This window comes from Crotalus tigris, unplaced genomic scaffold (assembly GCF_016545835.1).
Source record: "Crotalus tigris isolate CLP2741 ecotype Arizona unplaced genomic scaffold, ASM1654583v1 scf7180000019753.2282721675:598951, whole genome shotgun sequence".
NCBI lineage: Eukaryota > Metazoa > Chordata > Lepidosauria > Squamata > Viperidae > Crotalus > Crotalus tigris.
Window position 1 is genome coordinate 265,336 of NW_024097693.1, and position 20,855 is coordinate 286,190.

A 20,855-nucleotide genomic window follows, 5' to 3' on the forward strand; every position below is an offset into this window, starting at 1 on the left:
TCTTAAGAGCAATCCTGCGAAAATAAGCATCGAGAGCGAGCATGCTCGCTCTGGAGGCTTGTTTTGGCTAGGAAGGGGCTTGAGAAATGTGTTGCTTTCAAACTTACAAAGTATGAGCCAAGGTTAGACAAATTATCAGCATGCATACAACAGCAAAAATCACATTAATTGTTTAAAAGCATCTTCTTCTTGTGCCATATCCGTTATCGGATGTTGGTGATCAAGTTGGCGATCCTGTTTTTATCAGCAACTGCACAAAAAAGTGCTGCTGACTTTTGTCCAAACCAGTCCCTTAGATTTTGAAGCCACGATGTTCTTCTTTTGCCTGGACCTCGTTTGCCTTCAATCTTTCCCTGGAGGATTAAATGCCGTATTTTTCTGGGTGTCACATCACATGTCTGAAATATTCTAATTTTCATTTTTTAATTGTTTTGATGATTTCCCTTGGCTTTCCCAGGCAGCTTATCACCTCCTCATTTCTGATCTTGTGAACCCAGCTTATACGTAACAGCCACCTGTAAATCCATATTTCGAATGCTTCTAGTCTCTTCAGGTGGCCTTCTGTCAGAGACCAACTCTCTACTCCATAAAGCAGGATAGAAAAAATATAGCATCTGACAAGCCTGATTTTCAGTCTTAGGCTTATGTCGTGACTGCAGAAGACCTTTTTCATTTTGAAGAATGCTGTTCGAGCTTTCTCTATCCTTGTCTTTACTTCAGCGATCATGTCCCAGCTTTCATATAAATTAGAACCAAGATGCGTGATCCTTTCAACTTTTTCTAGTGGTATTCCTTCTGAATTTATTGGTGGTTTCAAAAGCATGCCAAATGCAAACTTTTACCTTTCAATAAAAAGTTGTTTGTATCATTGAAAGCTTTGTTGTTGTGTTTTTCTTTTAAGACAAAGGATGTTAATGTATGAGTTGTTTTTTTTCTAAACTAAAACCTCAGTATTCAGATTAAATTGCCGTGTTGGCACTTTGCGATAAATAAATGGGTTTTGGGTTTCAGTTTGGGCACTCAGTCTCTAAAAAGTTTGCCCTCACTGCAGTAAGAGAAGCAGGGTAAAATAGGTAGTCCTCAACTTACGACCATAGCTGAACCCAAAATTTCTGGTGCTAAGGGAGATGGTTATTTAAGTGAGTTTTGTCCTGTTTTACAAGCTTTCTTCCCGCAATTGTTAAGTGAATCACTGTATTTGTTAAGTTAGTCATGGGGTTGTTAAGTGAATCAGGCTTCCCCATTGAATTTGCTTGTCAGAAGGTCACAAAAGGGGATGACTATGGGACGCTGTGACCGTCATAAATATGAACCAGTTGCGAACCGTCTGAATTTTGATCACCTGAGCCCGAGGATGCTGCAGTGTTTGTAAGTGTGAAAACAGCTGTAATCACTTTTTTCAGTGTTGCTGTAAGTTTGAATGGTCACCAAACAGATGGTTGTAAGTTGAAGACTACCTGTATTTCTTTGGAGGAAAGTGAAACAGCTTTAGCATCTCTGTATCTTGATGGACAGAGAGCGATCAAGGAGAGAAGCAACCTAGAACTAAGGAGGAATTTCCTGACAGTTAGAACAATTAGCCAGTGGAACAACCTGCCTCCAGAGGTTGTGTGTGTGCGGCAATGCTGGGTGTTTTTAAGAAAAGGTTAGGGAAAGGGAAGGGAAGGGAAGGAAAGGAAAGGTAAAAAGAAGAAAGGAAAGGAAAAAAGAGGAAAGGAAAGGAAAGGTAAAAAGAGGAAAGGAAAGGTAAAAAGAGGAAAGGAAAGGTAAAAAGAGGAAAGGAAAAAAGAGGAAAGGAAAGGAAAGGAAAAAAGGAAAGGAAAGGAAAGGAAAAAAGAGGAAAGGAAAGGAAAGGAAAGGAAAAAAAGAAAGGAAAGGTAAAAAGAAGAAAGGAAAGGAAAAAAGAGGAAAGGAAAGGTAAAAAGAGGAAAGAAAAGAAAAAAGAGGAAAGGAAAGGAAAGGAAAAAAGGAAAGGAAAGGAAAGGAAAAAAGAGGAAAGGAAAGGAAAAAAGAGGAAAGGAAAGGAGAAGAGAAGAGAAGAGAAGAGAAGAGGAAAGAAAAGAAAAGAAAAAGAAAAAAAAGAAAAAAAAAGAAAAGAACCATTTGTCTGAAGTGATATAGGGTTTCCTGCCTGAGCAGGGGAGTTGGACTAGAAGATCTCCAAGGTCCCTTCCAACTCTGTTATTCTATTATATACATGAGATTTACCCTCCCCCCCACCGGCAACTGCCATGACCTCTCACTTGATGGAGAAAACAGGAATTCCTGTTCAATGGCTTCCATCATCTTTGTCATCTCTTGCTTCTCCAAGTTCAGACTTGCCTCTAATTACTGTTCTCTCCTGGATAAAGAATGTCAAACAAAACACCCAAAAATACCCCTCAACTGGCTGTTCTAGTTCCCGATCAGGGCGTCACCCAGGCAAGTACCTTCCAAGTGCTGGGAAAGGGAAGTGATGGGTTAGAGAGTGGGATGAGGTGTATGGAAAAAAGCCCTCCAGGCTAGCAAGAAGCTGCTGAACAGTCAAGTCTAAGGAGGCGTGGCTGGGGGGGGGTTGAGAAGGAACGCCCTCCCAGAGCCATCAACTTATATTTAATGTTTAAGCAAGTTTGATCTTTTAAGGACTTGACAGAAGCACGTTCTCAAGACCGGCAAAAAGAAAGAAACAAGGCAAGGTTGGGACTTAGCCGACGTTATGATGGGTGCCTACCTCCAGCTCCGGATAAGCCCATCTGTCCTTCTGGTGGCCTTGACGTTTTCCATGAAAGGTAGGAGATGGAAGATCGTATGACATCTGCTACAGCTTCAGGATAAACCATGTCAGAGCTAGGAATGCTTGGAAGCAAGGGGTAGCCTCTGGAATAAGTCTGGATGAAGAGTTCAGTTGTCCATGGTGATTAGATCCTCTGAGCTCTCGGGGTTCAGCTTTCAGGAATGGTCATTTTGCGTCTCTATCTAGCCGTTGAAATTCTGGCACAAGGAAAGCATGGGAGATATGAAATGAGAGACTCAGACTTACCCCCTTCGGCTCATTGCTATGCCTATTTATAATAAATCTAAATTCTAGTTAAACAAACCCTTAAATGAAAGATTTTTCAGGGCGTTAACCATACCAGGTTCAAATAAAAAACTGGTGCATTTGCTTGGCATAAATACGTGGAGGTTCCAAAATGGTTGCTCCAAAGATCAAAGCAAATTTTTTTAGGCCATGCTGTTGCACATTTGTGCCCACTGCGGTATATATTTACATTATTGTGCTAGTTTTTTAATTGGTTTTAATTAATATGATTGTTCGCCGCCACCCAGGCTTATTGTTTGAATGGGTGGCCATATAAATTGAATAAATAAATTATCTTAGATTACTGTATTTCCTTTCTCTAAGATAGATCTTGTGGCAAATCTGTCTGTCTGTCTGTCTGTCTGTCTGTCTACCTACCTACCTACAGCTATCTATCTATCTATCTATCTATCTATCTATCTATCTATCTATCTATCTATCTATCTACCTATCTACCTACCTATTTATGTATGTTTCTATGTTTCTACCTATTTCTATCTCAGTCCTATCTATCTATCTATCTATCTATCTATCTATCTATCTATCTATCTATCTATCTATCTCTATCTATCTATCTATCTATCTATCTATCTATCTATCTATATCTACCTATTTATGTATGTTTCTATGTTTCTACCTATGTTTCTATCTCACTTATCTATCTATCTATCTATCTATCTATCTATCTATCTATCTATCTATCTATCTACCTACCTACCTACCTACCTACCTACCTACCTACCTACCTACCTATCTTTCCTTCAAAAGAAAGTTTCCCTTCTTTTTTCTATCTATCTTTTTTTCTATCATAAAATAATAGAGGCCATTTCTATTTGTGAGTTGAGATGCACAGCTGAAAAAGCCAGGCTGATAAATTGTGAGGACAGTTGCACTATTCAGGTCAGTGGTAAATTTTGTCATATGGAGTATGGCATGGCTTCATTTATCCACTTCATGTATTTCTCAGCATTGTTCGGAGGATAGGCTATGGCAGTTCCCCTGTGTACCTGTCTGAATTGTTTAAAGGGAAAATAAAAAAACAGCAGCTGTAACTCCATTTCAGAGTTCCTCAACCTCAACAGCTTTAAGATGCGTGGACTTCAACTCCCAGAATTCCTCAACCAGCCATTCTGGCTGGGGAACATTGAGTGGTGAATTCCACCCATCTTAAAGCTCTTGAGGTAGGAAAAACCCCATTCTATTTGACTGAGGACATAATAAGGCAACCTGGTTTTGGTCCCTTCCCAATACAAGTTAGGAAAATCATAAAGGCATGTTGGTTCCTCATTATCCTCATACCTTCAGCTATAGCAGTGGTTCTCAATCTTTTTAATGCCGCGACCCCCAACCGGTTGTAAGTCGAGGACTAAACCGGTCGTAAGTCGAGGACTAAACCGGTCGTAAGTCGAGGACTAAACCGGTTGTAAGTCAAGGACTACCCAATCAGTCATAAGTCGAGGACTTTCCCTGCCCGGGAGCGCCGCTCATGCATGGTGCCGCTTCCTGCATCGGCCGAGGCGTAGCTGGCAAGCAGCAGAGACGGAGCAGGCCGACCACCGGCTGGGCCACCAGCTGGCCCAGCCCAAGGGAGTTAAGGCACCCATCGGAAAAGGGTGAAAAAAATGGCAGACAGCCTTGCTTGGTGACCCCCGTGAAATGGTCGATCAACCCCAAATGGGGTTGCAACCCATAAGTTGAGAACCCCTGAGCTATAGGAAGACTGAGAGATGTGGTGACCATGAATCTCATCAAGCAAATGATCATTTATTTAGGTAGACACATCAGGAAATGGTCACCCATTGGGTCTGTGAGGCTGAAGAGGATTTTACCACAGATCTCTGAACCTTACTGAAGATCTGGGGAAACAGGATCTTGGCCTCCATTCTCTTTACCTCATAAAGAGCTGATAGAACCAACCATTTCCTCAAAGGCAAGAGGGAGATGACATCACAAATGTCATGAGGTCATTGTACAAATGACAAGAATTTTGGAGTTGACCTAATTTGGGCCCTGCGTGATGTGACTTCTGACCCATGCCAAGGCAGGCAAGCTCAGATCAACAGGCAATGCCTTACCATCTGAGGAAAAAATATGTTTTTATAAGCCCATCTTCTCTTCCACAATCAACCCCAAAGGCTAAAAGGAAAGATAACCATAATTCAAAGAACAAAATAAACCATGATTTAGGTGCTTGCCTCTTCTCCAGTAGGCATCTTTAGAAGCCTAATGTCCACCACATCCCACAAACCTACAACTAGCTATTCAGCATAAGCTTGCTGTGTATCTGCGTACGCAATATTTTATAAAATGGGGAGAAAGGATAGAAGAAATCTTGTTTTAGGATGCTTAACCATTGATTCTATAAAACTAGAAAGAGCGGTTAGAAATAAAACCAAGATAACTTCAAAACAAGAAAATAGGAGTGCTGAATAGAAGGGGATTCCAAACATGTCGTGCGATTGTGCAATCAAACTCATACCTGCCTCAAATGGGAGACTGGATGGATCTCTCTTCAACAGGATGTTTGACTCTACCGGACTCAACGGTTCCTTTCAGTTCTAAGTCCTCCTTCTCAAGACTTTGTTTTCCAGGGATAGTCAGTTCTTTAGGATTATACCACACAGGTAGCTTTGTCAGCAAGGAATCATTATGCCAGCCACAGAAATCCCAGACTGAACAAAGTTATGCAATAATCTGACTTAAAGCACAACTGGGAAAATCAATTCAATAACCATTTTTGTTGCTGTTGTTAATTGCGAAGTCGTGTCTGACCCATTGCAACCCCATGGACAACGTTCCTCCAGGTCTTCCTCTCCTCCACCATCTTCTGGAGTCCATTTAAGTTCACACCTACTGCTTCAGTGACTCCATCCAGCCACCTTATTCTCTGTCGTCCCATTCTTCTATTGCCCTCAATCTTTCCCAGCATTAGTCTCTTCTCCAGTGAGTCCTTCCTTCTCATTAGGTGGCCAAAGTACTTGAGTTTCAACAGGATGTGGTCTTCTAAAGAGCAGTCAGGGTTGATTTCCTCTAGGACTGACTGGTTGGATGCTTTGCAGTCCAGGGGACTCGCAGGAGTCTTCTCCAGCACCATAGTTCAAAGGCCTCAATTCTTTGTCACTCAGCCTTTTTTATGGTCCAACTTTCACAGCCATACATTGCAACTGGGAAAACCATGGCCTGGACTATACGCACTTTTGTTGGCAGGGTGATGTCTCTGCTTTTTAGTGTGCTGTCTAGATTTGCCATAGCTTTCCTCCCCAGGAGCAAGCGTCTTTTCATTTCTTGGCTGCAGTCCCCATCTGTGGTGATCTTGGATCCCAGGAAAATAAAATCCGTTTTAGAGTTATCTAAGTCAGTTTATTGTCCAGAACTACTTCTGGTGAGAGGCATCCATATCTAGACTTCCACCGTTCCAGAATGAGCTGTGCACCTGGGTGATCTCACAGCACTGTTTTGATTTGATGGCTAGATTCAATTATTTCCAAATATGTTTGTGGCTTATTGAAAACCGCAGAAAACATGGGTCTTTCTTTGAACTGCTGCAACTGTGGGAAGTTTGTGGGTGACCTGTTTCCTCATTGGTAAGAGCTCTGCCTTCACCCTGCCCCTCAGCCTCCAGATATCCTAACAGGTCTTTCAAGGAAAAAGGCAGTTTTGGTGGTTTGGTGGTTCTTATTTGCTCATTTGATTATTTGCATTTCAGCAGACAAATATAACATGAGTAAAGACAAGGGTGCAGAGGGCAAGCAGAATATCAGAGTTGAAAGGGACCTTGGAGGTCTTCTAGTCAAACCCTCTGCTCAATCAGTGAAACTTATTCCATTCTGGACAAATGGTTGTCCAATCTCTTCTTTAAAGCCTCCACTGATGGAGCTCCCACAACTTCTGAAGGCAAGCTGTTACACCAGTTAATTGTTCTCACTTTCAGAAAATTTTTCCTTAGTTCTAGGTTGCTTCTCCCCTTGATTAGTTTCCACCAGTTGCTTCTTCTCCTGCCTTCAGGTATTTTGGAGAATAGGTTGACCCCCTCTTGTTTGTGGCAGCCCCTTAGAATACTGTTATCATCTCACCCCGAGTCCTTCTCTTCGTTAAACTAGACATACCCAATTCCAGCAACTGTTCTTTGTATATTTTAGCCTCCTGTCCCTTAATCATCTTTGTTGCTCTTCTCTGCACTCTTTCTAAAGTCTCACCATCTTTTTTATATCATGGCAACCAAAACTGGATGCAGTATTCCAAGTGTGGCCTTACCAAGGCATTGTAAAATGGTATTAACACTTCATGTGATCTTGATTCTATCCCTCTGTTAATGCAGCCTAGGACTGTGTTGGCCTTCTTGGCAGCTGCAGCACACAGCTGGCTCATATTTAAGTGATTGTCCACTAGGACTCCGAGATCCCTCTCTCTGTTATTCCTATTGAGCCAAATGCCACCTATTCTATACCTGTGCATTTGATTTTTCTTGCCTAAAGGTAGAACATTTTCCCGTTTGTGTGAAAGGATGGAGTGGGGAGGGTTTTTAAGTTTTTAGCATTGGGATAGGAGAGCGGCTTTTGTGCCTGGTTTCAGCATGTTGAGAACTGTGGATTGTAATTCAATGCATCTTTCAAAAAGTTAGGGAGTAGAAAAAAAGGGTGTGTGAAAGTCTCCTGGCTTAGCTTCAATATGGATGACACAAATCAATCCATATGCAAGTTCCTGTATTAATGAAAGCTACTCTATACTGTTTAAAAAGTTCTTAGTTTCTGGAGAAGCAGCTACAACGAGCAAACTGGGAGAGCAGTTGGACACACATGAGGCTGTGTGCCCATTGTGCTCTCACAGGTGGAAACATTCGTATGAGTCTCACCTTGGGTGGGGTCATCAGGATTAATGCAATTACCCGGCGTGGATGAACAGGAGCGGAGAATGAAAGAGCTGAGAAGGATATGGAGGAGAAAAACAGGGCGGAAGAGGCTATAATGAAAAAGCAGAGATCTGCAGATTAAGGTGAATAAGTAGGAGCAGGTGGAGATGGTTGGGAAGAAGCGCCAAAAACATTCAAAACAAGATGAGCCATCAAGTGGGGGGTGGGAGGGGGGGACATAGATTACTATTTTCCAAGTTGGATTCAGGAGATGCCCAGGAGGGAAAAAGGAAACACAAGGAGAGTCCTTTGTGGGTCAAACATCTACTCTCAAATTATTAATGTCCAAAATGTATGTTAGATGCTAACATCGGGGCCTGGCAACCTGCAAATTCACCGTGCAAATTAGACAGTGAATGAAATGGAGCCCTGAGTTTTCTTTAGGAATCACGTGAAAATTCCACTTTTGCAGTGTGATTCGCCTACAACCAGATTGATGAGTCCCTGAAAGCATTCATCTGCTTCCTTTAGATGCTTAATTTGGATGTGATCTCGCGATCAGACCACAGATGGCTTTTTCCTTTCTTATCACTTCAATCTTGGAGCTATTCAGGAGTCCTAGGGAAAACAGAATAACAGAGTTGGAAGTGATCTTGAAGGTCTTCTAGTCCAACCCACTGCTCAAGCAGAAAACCTTAGACCAGGGATAGGCAACCTTGGCTCTTTTATGATTCACGGACTTCAACTCCCAGAATTCCTGAGCCAGCATGGCTCAGCATGGAAACCTCTCCCTTTCCCCTCAGCATGGCTGGCTCAGGGATTCTGGGAGTTGAAGTCCACAAGTCATAAAGGAGCCAAGGTTGCCTACCCCTGCCCTAGACCATTTCAGACAAATAGTTGTCAAATTTCTTCTGAAAAGCCTCCAGTGTTGGAGCACCCACAATTTCTGGAGGTGATTGTTCCTCTTTTAATGAGGTTGTGACGAGCTGAGAAGAAGAAGAATGGCCTTCAGAATGAAAGAAAATTTGACCGTGGTCCTTCAAGCCCCAAAGTTCATCTCAGCTTCCTGTGAAAGTCCACACCAGGGGTGTCCAACCTTGGCAAATTTAGAATTTCTGGACTTCAACTCCATGCTGGCTGGGGAGTTCGGGCAGTTGAAGTCTACACGTCTTAAAATTGCCACGGTTGGACACCTCTGGTCTACAAAAGTATATTTGTACTCTTTTAATTGGGTTTTTCTCATCTTTGGACATCTGCCCGATACAGGTGCCTTGGCTCTGGAGTGTCACAGCTGTGTGGACCTGGGTGACGGCGGTTGCAGTCAACAGCACTTGAAAAAGCTGATCTGCCCAAGCAATGCCCATGTCTGTGTGGAAACCGTGGCTGCTGTGGAATGGAGTGAGTAACCACGAATGCTTTTTTCTAGCCCCAAAGGGGATGTGTCACCACAGGGTTGAGTTTTGAATTCCTTCTTTAGTTCTACAAGTTCAACTGATTCCTAGTTATGACAGTTGCAGTGTCCCGGGGTTACGTGATCATCTTTTGGGACTTTCTGAGAAGCAAAGTCAATGGGGAAGCCAGTTTCACTTAACAACCAGGACATAGCACAGAAGCGCTGCTTGAGCAGGGTCCGTAAGATTATCTGGGACACTACACACCCTCTTCACGACCTGTTTTCCTTGTTACCTTCTGGGAGGAGGCTTCGTGGTATCCGAAGCAGAACATCCAGATTCAGCCAGAGTTGCATTCCATACAGCATTAACCTTGTGAACTCTCAGGCCTCCTCCTTCCGTTATATATTCAAGATGGACAATATTTAATATTTAGGTCTTTGGTTGTTCGGGTTTTCTCCCGCGTAAAATTGGAAGTGTCTTGGCGACGTTTCGATGAAGTCCCATTCGTCATCTTCAGGCTGGTGTTTTCAGCTTCGTGCTCCTCGAAGCACGAAGCTGAAAACACCAGCCTGAAGATGACGAATGGGACTTCGTCGAAACGTCGCCAAGACACTTCCAATTTTACGCGGGAGAAAACCCGAATAACCAAAGACCTACATACAAACACCCGCGAAAACCTCAGAAAACAAATATTTAATATTTATTGCTACGTATATGTAGGGATGTGGGTCTGTACATATGTTGTTCATAGTATGTTGAGGTGTGTGTCATGTATGTGTTTCACTTTGAAAGCGGGCAACTAAATTTCATTTTTGAAGTGTGCCATTGTGCCCACAGAATAAAAATGATAATAAAAGTTATCTTATCTTATCTAAAATCGGGCAAAATTCACTTAACAAGTGTCTTTGCTTAGCACCAATTCACCTCAATTCTGATCGTCAAGTCGAGGATTACCTGTACAGCACTAATCATTTTTTTCGCAAGCCAGGGGGAATTACTCCATACATGCTCAGAGGAGTTACATAATTACACACCTGGAGCCCTTGCAGTCCTATTCAGTTGGTGGGCCCTTGACTCATAGGATGCTGTGATTGCCAATTCTGCCTGTAGTGCAGGAGGAGATGAATCCTTCATAATGGAAGCAGAAGATCAAAGACTTTCATCACTTTCTTCTTTTGTCTCCCCTCCAATCACTGTCTCGGTACATTGTCCTCTCCTTTCTTTTTTTTAATAAGTTTTTATTATTTTTTTAATACAGTTCAACAGTGCTTATTCAACAAACAGGTTGTCTGAGTTCATCATTCACTAATACAAATTAAATTCTTAATGCCTAGTAGTTTGTTTCTCCAACCCTCGGTAAAATAAGTCCCAAGTTTGAAAATAATTTGTTTCTTCTTTTTCTTTTGATCTCAAAGTAAGTCTGTCCATTTTTGCACAGTCTGGTAATTTTTTTAAATTATTTCTTCCTCCGACGGTATTTCTTCATTTTTCCAATATTGTGCAAATATAAGCTTTGCTGCTGTTGTCACATTCAAAATCAAATCTTCTCCTTTCCTGAGGCCAACCATTAATTTCACTTTGCACCATAACATTTGAATGTGCAACACACCGTTACAGGATGTTGTAATGGCTTATTCAGGGATGTTCAATATACCAGTTGCTATTAGTCTTAAGTCCTGCACAAATGATGAGGACATCCAGCTCTGTTGCAGATTAACGCAACCTAACCTAATTCAGATAGTCCTCAAATTACATCCACAATTGGGACCTAGAATTTCCATTGCTAAGCAAGGCAGCAGCTTTGCTGGAAGCTGGTTGGGAACAGTCGCAGTGGTGGGATTCAGCTGGTTTGCACCAGTTCGGCAGAACTGATAGCTAAATTTTGCTGAGTTCAGAGAACCGGCAGAATGCACATTGCTTCTGGAAGTCTGTTCTAGGCTCGGAGGCCTGGAGGAAGCCTCCCAGGCCTAGAACGGCCTGCCAGAAGTGCATGGATGCCACTTCCGGAAGTCCGTTCTAAGCCTTGGAGACCTGAAGGAGGCCTCCCAGGCCTGGAACGACTGACCGGAAGTGCATGGATGCCACTTCCAGAAGTCCTTTCTATGCCTCGGAGGCCCAGGTCTGCATTCAATAAGAGAACTGGTTGTTCAGGTATTTTAATTCACTGAACGGTTGTAAATGGTGATCGTGTAACCTCAAGATGCTGCAGCTGTTGTAAATACACGTCAGTTGCCAAGTGCCTGAATTTGGATCACATGACTGTAGGGATGCTGCAATAGTCGTAAGTATGATGATCTGTCATAAGTCACCTTTTTTTCAGTATGGTTGTAAATTCGAATGGTCGCTAAACTAATGGTTGTAAGTCAAGGATTATCTGAAGACAATAGCAACTAGAGCACAATTTGCCTATTTTTTTGTGTGTATTCTTTTAGGTCAGGGGTCTCCAAAATTGTCACCTTTAAGACTTGTGGACTTCAAGTCTGGCTGAGGAATTCTGGGAGTTGAAGTCCACATGTCTCAAAGGTACCATCTTTGGAGAGTCCTATTCTAAACCATGTTGTCTTCCTCTGTCACCTCTTCGCTCTTTCAGGTCACGGGAAGTTCTCCATTGGTGAAAAGGGCTGTGGATTGGGCATGCCAGGAACCAATGACAAGGCGGTGGAGGTGCATGGCATCCTGGCCTTCTCTCAGCTGCACCAGTGCAACACAAGCCACTGCAACATTAAACTGGACATCAAAGCACTGCAGCTGCAACCCATGGGTAAACCCCAGCCCCATAAGAATGATGTCTCTCTTTAGAAGATTGTTAGCCTGATCCATCCACTGCTATGTCCCTGGAGAATATTGGAATATTTTCCCAAAACCTTAATAAACTGGGACTTTCCAAACATGATTGACTGAGTTTCACCATGGGTTCATTTCCGAGAAATCTCTAGCTTGTAAATTAAATAAATTTTAAACAAAATAAATTCTAGGTCTCTCTCTTAGGCAAGAAAGCTGGCTGGGTGACTTTGGGCCAGTCTATCTCGGCTTAACTCTGTGAACTCTTGTGGGGAAAATGGAAGACAGACGTATTAGGTATATTCACTGCCTCAAGTTATATATTAAAGAGTAGAATAAAAATATGATAATGATAATGATAACAAAACAACAATAACAGCAATAACAGGAAATACTGAAAGGAAAATACACAGGAAGAAAAAGAATAGCAAGATATAGATCAGTTTTTCTCAAACTTGGCAACTTTAAGATGTGTGGACTTCAACTCCCAGAATTCTCCAGCTGGAGAATTGAAGTTGAAGTCCACATATCTTAAAATGGCCAAGGTTGAGAAACGCCAGTCTAGACATCCACAGCAAATTACATCGATGTGTTCATAGAGAAATGAGCTCAACTTCAGAGAATTTTTGCCTTTTGTTGTCCTGAGCCCCACAAACAATGGTTGCAACTCTTTGTGTAAAACACACAGTAATCACAAAAGTCAGCTTACCTAGAACAAAAAGGCTATGATGTTTCTTCAGGCTGTGCCTTTATGTTCCAATGCGAAGAGCTTTTTTGCATAATTTGCAAATGCGCTTTTAATGGTTTTGTTTTCTTTATTATTCCCTTTTATATAAATCCCTGTAGCCCTCTTTCTGGGAAAGGAAAGGTGGAGTACAGTTGAATTAACAACTAACTGTTTAGATTTAGCACCGGTTTCAAGATGTCTTTCAACTAATCTTGGCGCTAGTCTGGTTTAAGGAAAATTATAAATATGCCTGGCCCAACCCAGTTCCAGGGCTTCTTCTAGAATTGAAGCAATTTAAAGTCCATCTCTTTTTTCATCCTCGATAATGCTATTTTTTCTTTTCTTTTTTTTTAATGGCTCTATCTCCAGATAATGTGAGTGCGCGGATTCCCAACGGAGTGGAATGCTACAGCTGTGTTGGAGAAAAGTGTCCATTGAACAATTCTGCCATTGTCAAGTGTTATGATAATTTCCGAGGTTGTTTCCATGGCAATGTCACTATGAAAGCGGGTGAGACTTCTGAAGGTCATCAAAAGCCATGGATAATTTGGCTGTCTTGGGGTTTTGAGCAACTACTACATGTCCATAAAAATGATGGATTTCTTCCTGTCCTAGGAAAGGGGGGGGAGAGATGGATTAATAGAGCTAAGGGATGAGTAAAGGATCAATGTCCTCTTGGTGAAGACCATCAATTCCCGGAATTCCTGAGCCAGCATGGGGGAACTATGGCCCCCTTCATGACTGGTAGACTTCAACTCCCAGAATTCCTGAGCCAGCCACGCTGAGGGGAAAGGGAGATGTTTCCAAGCTGAGCGATACTGGCTCAGGAATTCTGGGAGTTGAAGTCCACGAGTCATGAGGGGGCCATAGTTCCCTCACGCTGGCTCAGGAATTCCGGGAGTTGAAGTCCACCAGTCATGAGGGGGCCATAGTTCCTTATGCTGGCTCAGGAATTCTGGGAGTTGAACTCCACCAGTCATAAAAGAGCCAAGGTTGACTACCCCTGACCCAGCTGAAATAAAAAAATATTTTCTAATTGTGTAGAATTATATCTCCAATATATAGTAAAAAAAAGGATAGAAGCAGAGATTAAAAGGGCGCATTCAGTCATGTTTGGAGAATGGCAAACTTTTAAGAACTATAATTATGTGGCTTTTTTTTTTTAAAAAAAAAAACCTTTTATTTAATTGGTGTTTTTTTTTAAAAAAAGCAAAACAGCATTTATATTTTTCTGTCAGATAGTCAGCCTTCCCTTGAACTTTCTTGTTTTTTTTAAAACAAGTTCCAAAATTGCTGCAGAGCGGATGGGAAGCGTGTGCAGTATGTGATTTGACAACTATTCACATTCTTGGTTTGGTTTTGTTTTTAACAAAGATAAAGGCAAAGAATGGCTTTGTTGTCCTCGAATTAGAAAGCCCACATTTGATTTGATACGGGAGGGGGGAAACTTGGGAACCAAAACTTTCCCCCCCTTGATGCCCGCCTTGACGTTGCTTCTCCTCTTTCCCAGGCAATTTTTCACTGACCAGACCCATCAAAGGATGTGTCCAAGAAGACGATTGTACTAAAGTCAGGAAAGGAAGTCCTGCCATCACTCTCTCGGGCTCCTGTTGTTCGGGGAACCTCTGCAACACTGATCTCTCCAACAAGACACACTTCTCCACCTCCATTCCACGGCTGGCTTTCCTGCCTGCTCAAGAGACCAATAACACAACCGTCTCTACCCCTTCGACGTACATCCGGATCAACGCAGCCACAGCTGCAGCAGCAGCTTCCACTTCCAGCAAGCTCGCCCGTTCTCTTGCCGTGAGCCCATCCGTGGGCGGCCCTCAGAAGGACCACAGTCATGACCACAACCACGGCCATAATCACAGTCACGAAGATGATGAAAGGAGCACCGTGGTTCAAAATAGGAAGGTGGTCCCTTCTGTGAAGGTTGGAGAACGACTCGGCGGTCCAGCTGAGGGACCAAAGGGAGGTGTAGCCGGCTTGCAAGGCTCAGTCCTTGTGACTTTTCTGTTTCTTGGCTTGTGTCTGTGAAGGCTGATCAAGGAGACAAATGACATTCATCCTTCTTCCCTTTCTTCCTCGCTAGATCAAAGCCTATCACGTACAGCTTTGCCTCCATGTAGCTTGGCACGATCTCTCCCATTCTTGAGTAGGGGGCTGGGCTAGAAGACCTCCAAGATCCCTTCGAACTCTATTGTTCTGTTATTCTGATTTGTCTGCCAGTACTAGGCCTCTTCTTAAGAAACCAGCATTTTGGACCTAATGTCCTATTTGAATATCAGAAATTTCTGCAGTGCACTTCTGTCTACAGATAGTCCTTGGCTTACAACCATCAGTTTAGTGCCCATTCAAAGTTACAATGGCACTGAAACGAGTGACTTTCAACCTTTCCTTGCACCTATGGCTGTCACAGCATCCCCACAGTCATGGGGTCAAAGTACAGGTGCTTGGCAACAGGAATGTATATGGACGATGGTTGAGCATTCTAGGGTGATGTGATCACTCTTTGTGGCCTTCCCAGACGGTTGTCAAGCGAGTCAATGAGAGAAGTCACTTTTACTTAATGACTACTTAATAATGGTTCACTTAATAACTACAGCAAAAAAGGCCATAAAATAGGGCATGACTGACTTAACAACCACTTTACTTCGCAGTAGAAAATCTGGTCTCGGTTGTGACCTTAAGTCAAGAACTACCTATACCTTATTTTCATGGTAGTCACTAGAACTGCTCCGGTACATGATAAATCTCAGGTTTGCGCGCAGCAAAACCTGGTTTTGCTCTTCCAAAACAAAGTCAAATTCCTTTGCATGTGGCTCTTTTCCTGCCCTTCTCTTCTCATATAGTGCCAATCAGACTTCCAGAGTTTTGGCGGTTTGCATAAATTTTGACTTGACAGAGGTCAGAAGTAAGATCCATGCATTGTAAGTCAAGCTGTAACTTAATGAAGCGAAACCAACCAGCTCAAACAAATCAGCTTTTTGCGTGGGCCTTAATGACTTAACCCTATCAAAGTGTTCTAGAAACCATAAAGTCAAAATGTGTCTGAGATTCAGGAAATTGGGGGGTGGATTTCTGTGAGGAGCTTATACAAGGAAGAGTGTAGAGTTAGGTGGACTGTTCCCACTTTGAAATTTGGATTTTAATTCTGAAATGCTGGAGTGGAGCCACTCCACTCCAGCATTTCAGAATTAAAATCCAAATTTCAGCATATGTAGCTCTTTGCCAAATTTGTAGCTACAAATTTCAGCATATGTCACTCTTTGCCAAATTTCAGCATATGTAGCTCTTTGCCTTTTCAAGGAGATCTATCTTGACTTCGGTGAATGAATAAAGTTAATCAAATTGTAACCCTCACAAGGCAGATCATGTAAAATAGGACAACAAAACCTTCCAGGTGGCAGTTTTGTATTTTAAGTACTGTATTTGCCATAATTTGAACACATGAGAAATATTTGCTTTCAACATTTGCAAGGGTTTTCAGTTTTTGCCTTCTCACTGAATTGGACCAGGTGTCAACTAGCAAACATCTGCTCCAAAAACTGAGATCAAAGCAAGAGAACACCAAATCAAGGGATAAGACAAAGATTGAAGTTTGGGCTGAGTTCATACAACATTGTAGATTAAACTAAAATGAATGTTGTTTGTGAGTCAGCATATTGGGGTCTTTCCAACCATTGTCTCAGCATGTTTTAATGAACCAGGTCATTGTATTAAGCCGTAATACAATTTATTCATTTGGTTATAACATGTTATGTGAACATTGAAATTGTATTTAGTTCACTTGGGTGAAGAGGTACATTGTATGAACCCAGCTCCCGAGTCTCAGCAGAAGCCTCTTAGACCCTTGTCATTCTGAAGCAGGAACAAATCAAATCCCCAAAGTTTAAACACATCTGCTGCTGTTATTATTCATTCGGTTTATTTTGTTCCTGTTTGTAAATAGTTTTACGTGTGACTCTTGCCAAAGTAATAACATTCAAGGAAAAGTGGACTCGGAAAGATGCTAACAAATAAAGGGATTGCAACTTGGCTGAACAAAATGCCTGCGTAGGAGATTTGCAAGGATATGTGTGTGTATACGTGTTTGTGTGTTGCTTCTTATTGCTCATCGTTATTGTTATTTGTCATTTTTATGCTGTGAGACTAAATAAGGAGACATGTTATTATGTGTTTTGCAGAACAAGAAAACAAGCAAGGAAGAAAACCTGAGATTGAAATATATGAGGTTTGAAGGAAGAGATCGGGGGTCCTGTCCATGGGTATTCTAGAAGATACTCTAGTGCAGTGATTCTCAACCTGTGGGTCGGGACCCCATTTGGGGTCAAACGACCATTTCACGGGGGTCGCCAAACAACGCAGCCCGCCATTTTTTCCCCCTTTTCCTTAGCTGTGCTATTCCCTTTTATTCTATTGGCTTTTGAAAGCCAATAGAACAGACTCTCTTGAATAGAGTCTAATTCTATTGCCTTTCAAAAGCCAATAGGAATTGTCCAGGCTGTCTCTGCCCTGCTGAGCCCGCCAAAAGTCCCATTCTGCAAACGGTGCTGCACCAGTTGAGTAGTCCTCGACTTACGACCGGTTGAGTAGTCCTCGACTTACGACCGGTTGGGGGGGGGTCGCGGCATTAAAAAGGTTGAGAACCACTGCTCTAGTGGAAATCAAGGGGAATGGGGCCCTACCTTCCAAAACCATCAATCTCTGATGAGCTGGGACAGTGATTCTCAACCTTGGCTATTTGAAGAGTTGTGGACTTCAATTCTCAGACTTTCCCACCTAGCATGGCTACAAGTCCACAAGTCACCAAGTAACCAAGGTTGAGAAACACTGAGCTAGAAGACAAAGTCTTGATAGCCTAATGAAGAAATTTCTGGCTTTGCTAATTGCAGCATCACCAACTCTTGGACTGACCTACAAGTTTCTTTCAGGTGTAAATTCATCTTGTTCCTCCACAGTTTGATGGTGGGAGGTCCTTCTGAAATATTGCTCAGAGAGGGAGAATACTCCATAATTCTTCAAGGGATTTCTGGATTCATCAGATTTAACCATATACAGCGTTGTTACTAGGTGGCGAAAACAGCTTTCTTAAAGCTTTCTTTGGCTTAGCAGGCCAAGATTAGCAAATATAAATAAAAAATCTGGTTCCAAATTTTGGAGTGTTCTTAATGGCCACCTCAACTATCAATTACTTTTGAAAGCCTGGCCTTGCTCCTGCTTGGAGCCCAACTCAATAAAATGATGAAACAGGGGGGGGGGGAAAACAACTAGAGTTCTTTGAATAACTAAAGATTTTCTTACATAAGGCCATGTTTTGTCTGAGGTTGACTAGGGCCTGCAGCGGAGAAAAGGGAATTGGAGAAGAGGAAGGAAAGAAGAACGGAGGCAAGGGAAAGAGCATACACTATGCAACCTTGTTAAGCCAGCTGTTTGTCTATATATAGGGCTGTGTGTGGGAGATTACTGTTAGTCATTCTCTGTGTATGACCCTCACATGCAGTTCTTCAGTTGTGTGTCTTTTTTCTCTCTTCCTTGCTTAGTTAAAGAAGTATCATAGTTGACCTGCACCCAACAAACAGAGCTGGGTTGAATGCCCTATTATAAAAAAAATTAGTAAGATATATTGGTCATAAATTAGATCCAGTTAACGATGTGGGTGGTTTGGTTCTCAGTGTCAAGGGAAGGAAGTTAAACTTTAAATGTTATTTGTCTCCTGATGAGTAGATAAGAAATTATCTGTTAATTTATCAGTAGAAATTTCCTTACAGGAAAACTCTTGACCACTATTTAAGAACAAACTTTCTTAACTGATATTGTCCAACACATAGACAAGCTCCTACTTTCATTAACACAAAAATCCCAAACAACATAGGGAACAGCTCTTTCTGAGATTTGTCTAGATTAGTATTTCTTCACCCTGGCAGCTTGAAGATGTATGGACTTCAACTCCCAGAATTCCCCAGCCAGCAAGGGTGATAGAAGAATTCTGGGAGTTGAAGTCCACAGTTCTTCAAGTAGCCAAGGTTGATTTAGACTAGTGTTCTTCAACCTGGGCAACTTCAAGATGTGTGGGTTTCAACTCCCAGAATTCCTCAGGCAGCTATGACAGTTCAAAGTTATGAGAGCCTTGGAAAAAGTTACTTACAAGTCACCCTTGAAGTTACGACTATCACACCCTCCCTTGGTCATATGATCACAATTCAGACATTTGGCAATCAAGTCACATGTACAACAGTTGCAGCCTCCTGCAATCACGTGACCATGATCTGTAACTTTCCCAGCTGGCTTCCTACCAGCAAAGTCAATTGGGGAAGCCATATTCACTTAATGACTGTATAATTTACTTAATGACCATTTAATCTGCTTAATGATGACAGTGGTTCACTTAAACAACTGCAGTTAAAAGGTCATAAAATTGGGTCAGGTCACATGAGGACTAACTTAACAACCTCATTGTTTAATGATCAAACCTCCAGTCCTAATTGTGATCACAATTTAAAGACTATCTATAATGCACCAGAAGGAGAGGTTCCCTATGGCTGCCATTGCTCTTGAATAAAGAATGTAACTTCATGCAAGTGCCTGATCCTGGCTCAAAAGCAGACCTGGTAAGGAATGTGTCAACCTCCAGCTCAAGAATCCAATGAAAAGTCCAGGTTCATTCCATCTCTGAATTTTTACTGTTTATTGAATACATTGCATGGTAATGTCAAAGGAAAACTAACTCTGAGGTTCCGACACCAATTCATAGACTTAAACAATAATTTTCCCAGCCCAACCCCCAAACGTCTTACATAGTCCATATAAACAAGTTCACTTTGTTATGGGAACTGTCTGGTTTAATCCACACCTGTTATGGTGTCCTTGAAAAGGCGTCAGGCTCTCTCAGTGGAATCTTAGAAGTTTCATTTCTCCATCTAATCCACTCGAAAGTAACACCTGCCCCCCTTTACTCTAAAGGCAAGTTGAAATACAGATCAAACTGCCAAAGTTTCACCCTTGACAAAATGTCATTCCAACTGTAAAGCAGCACATGAGAAATCCACAAGCGGGCACTGAGATCAATTTTCTCATTAGCTATCTCCTTCATTCTTTTTTTTTTTTTTTTTTTTGCACCAGTTAAAATGAGAAACATCTGGGATCATTTCAGAAACAACTGGAGCAATGCCTAAACGGCCTTCTCAAAATTCTCCACCTCCGCTACGCTACACATCACAACTAAGCAGCTTAAGATACTTTGCAAATACAGCTTCTGAACTGGTAATTGAGCATAAAGAACTTAATTGAATTTTAGGTTCAATCGTTCATGTCTGAGTCCAACTTCACCTCCACCTTGCAAACAATGTTTGCCAATTCCAAATGCCACTGGAAAATTGGCATCGTTTCCCTAATTATTCAAAAAATAATGTAAATTTGCACAAATGATGAAACTTTCGATTTCAAAGGTACATCTTTGTATCTAATGGGATAGAAATCTATTTTCCTCAGGGTGTCAAGGCAGGCACAATTTGTTCCTTCTGTCTTCCCCAAAGGTAACAATCCCACTAGGAAGATGGAGCCGAGATGCAGAGAGACTGGTCTAAATCCAATTTTGTGGCTGAGGGTGAGCTAGGAGCAGGAACATCTGGACCTAAAGCACATCCCTCCAACCCAAACGGTTGGAATCAAGATCATGTGAAGTCTTAATACCACTCCACAATGCCTTGGTAAGGCCACACTTGGAATACTGCATCCAGTTTTGGTCACCACGATGTAAAAAAGATGTTGAGACTCTAGAACAGTGTTTCTCAACCTTGACAATTTTAAGGCATGTGGACTTCAATTCCCAGAATTCCACAGCCAGCTTTGCTGGCTGTGGAATTCTGGGAGTTGAAGTCCACATACCTTAAAATTGTCAAGGTTGAGAAACACTGCTCTAGAAAGAGTACAGAGAAGAGCAACAAAGATGATTAGGGGATTGGAGGCTAAAGCATATAAGGAACGGTTGCTGGAATTGGGTATATCTAGTTTAACAAAGAGAAGGACAAGGGGGGACATGAT

At 42.0% G+C, this 20,855-nt stretch overlaps 1 protein-coding gene across 1 annotated transcript; it reads left to right on the forward strand.

Moving 5' to 3' along the window:
* The first annotated feature begins 2,459 nt into the window (after positions 1–2,459).
* On the forward strand, positions 2,460–16,886 carry LYPD3 (LY6/PLAUR domain containing 3). The gene is made up of 5 exons (XM_039364354.1): positions 2,460–2,768; positions 9,174–9,305; positions 11,892–12,062; positions 13,179–13,319; positions 14,320–16,886. The coding sequence occupies exons 1-5, from the start codon at positions 2,696–2,698 to the stop codon at positions 14,847–14,849; spliced, it is 1,047 nt and encodes a 348-aa protein (XP_039220288.1). The 5' UTR covers positions 2,460–2,695; the 3' UTR covers positions 14,850–16,886.
* Positions 16,887–20,855: the final 3,969 nt, after the last annotated feature.

Coding starts and splice junctions, on each gene's coding strand:
- LYPD3 (XM_039364354.1), top strand. CDS start 2,696: ATGATGGGTGCCTACCTCCAGCTCCGGATAAGCCCATCTGTCCTTCTG. Junction 2,769..9,173: donor CTTGACGTTTTCCATGAAAG/GTAGGAGATGGA, acceptor TGCCCGATACAG/GTGCCTTGGCTCTGGAGTGT. Junction 13,320..14,319: donor CAATGTCACTATGAAAGCGG/GTGAGACTTCTG, acceptor CCTCTTTCCCAG/GCAATTTTTCACTGACCAGA.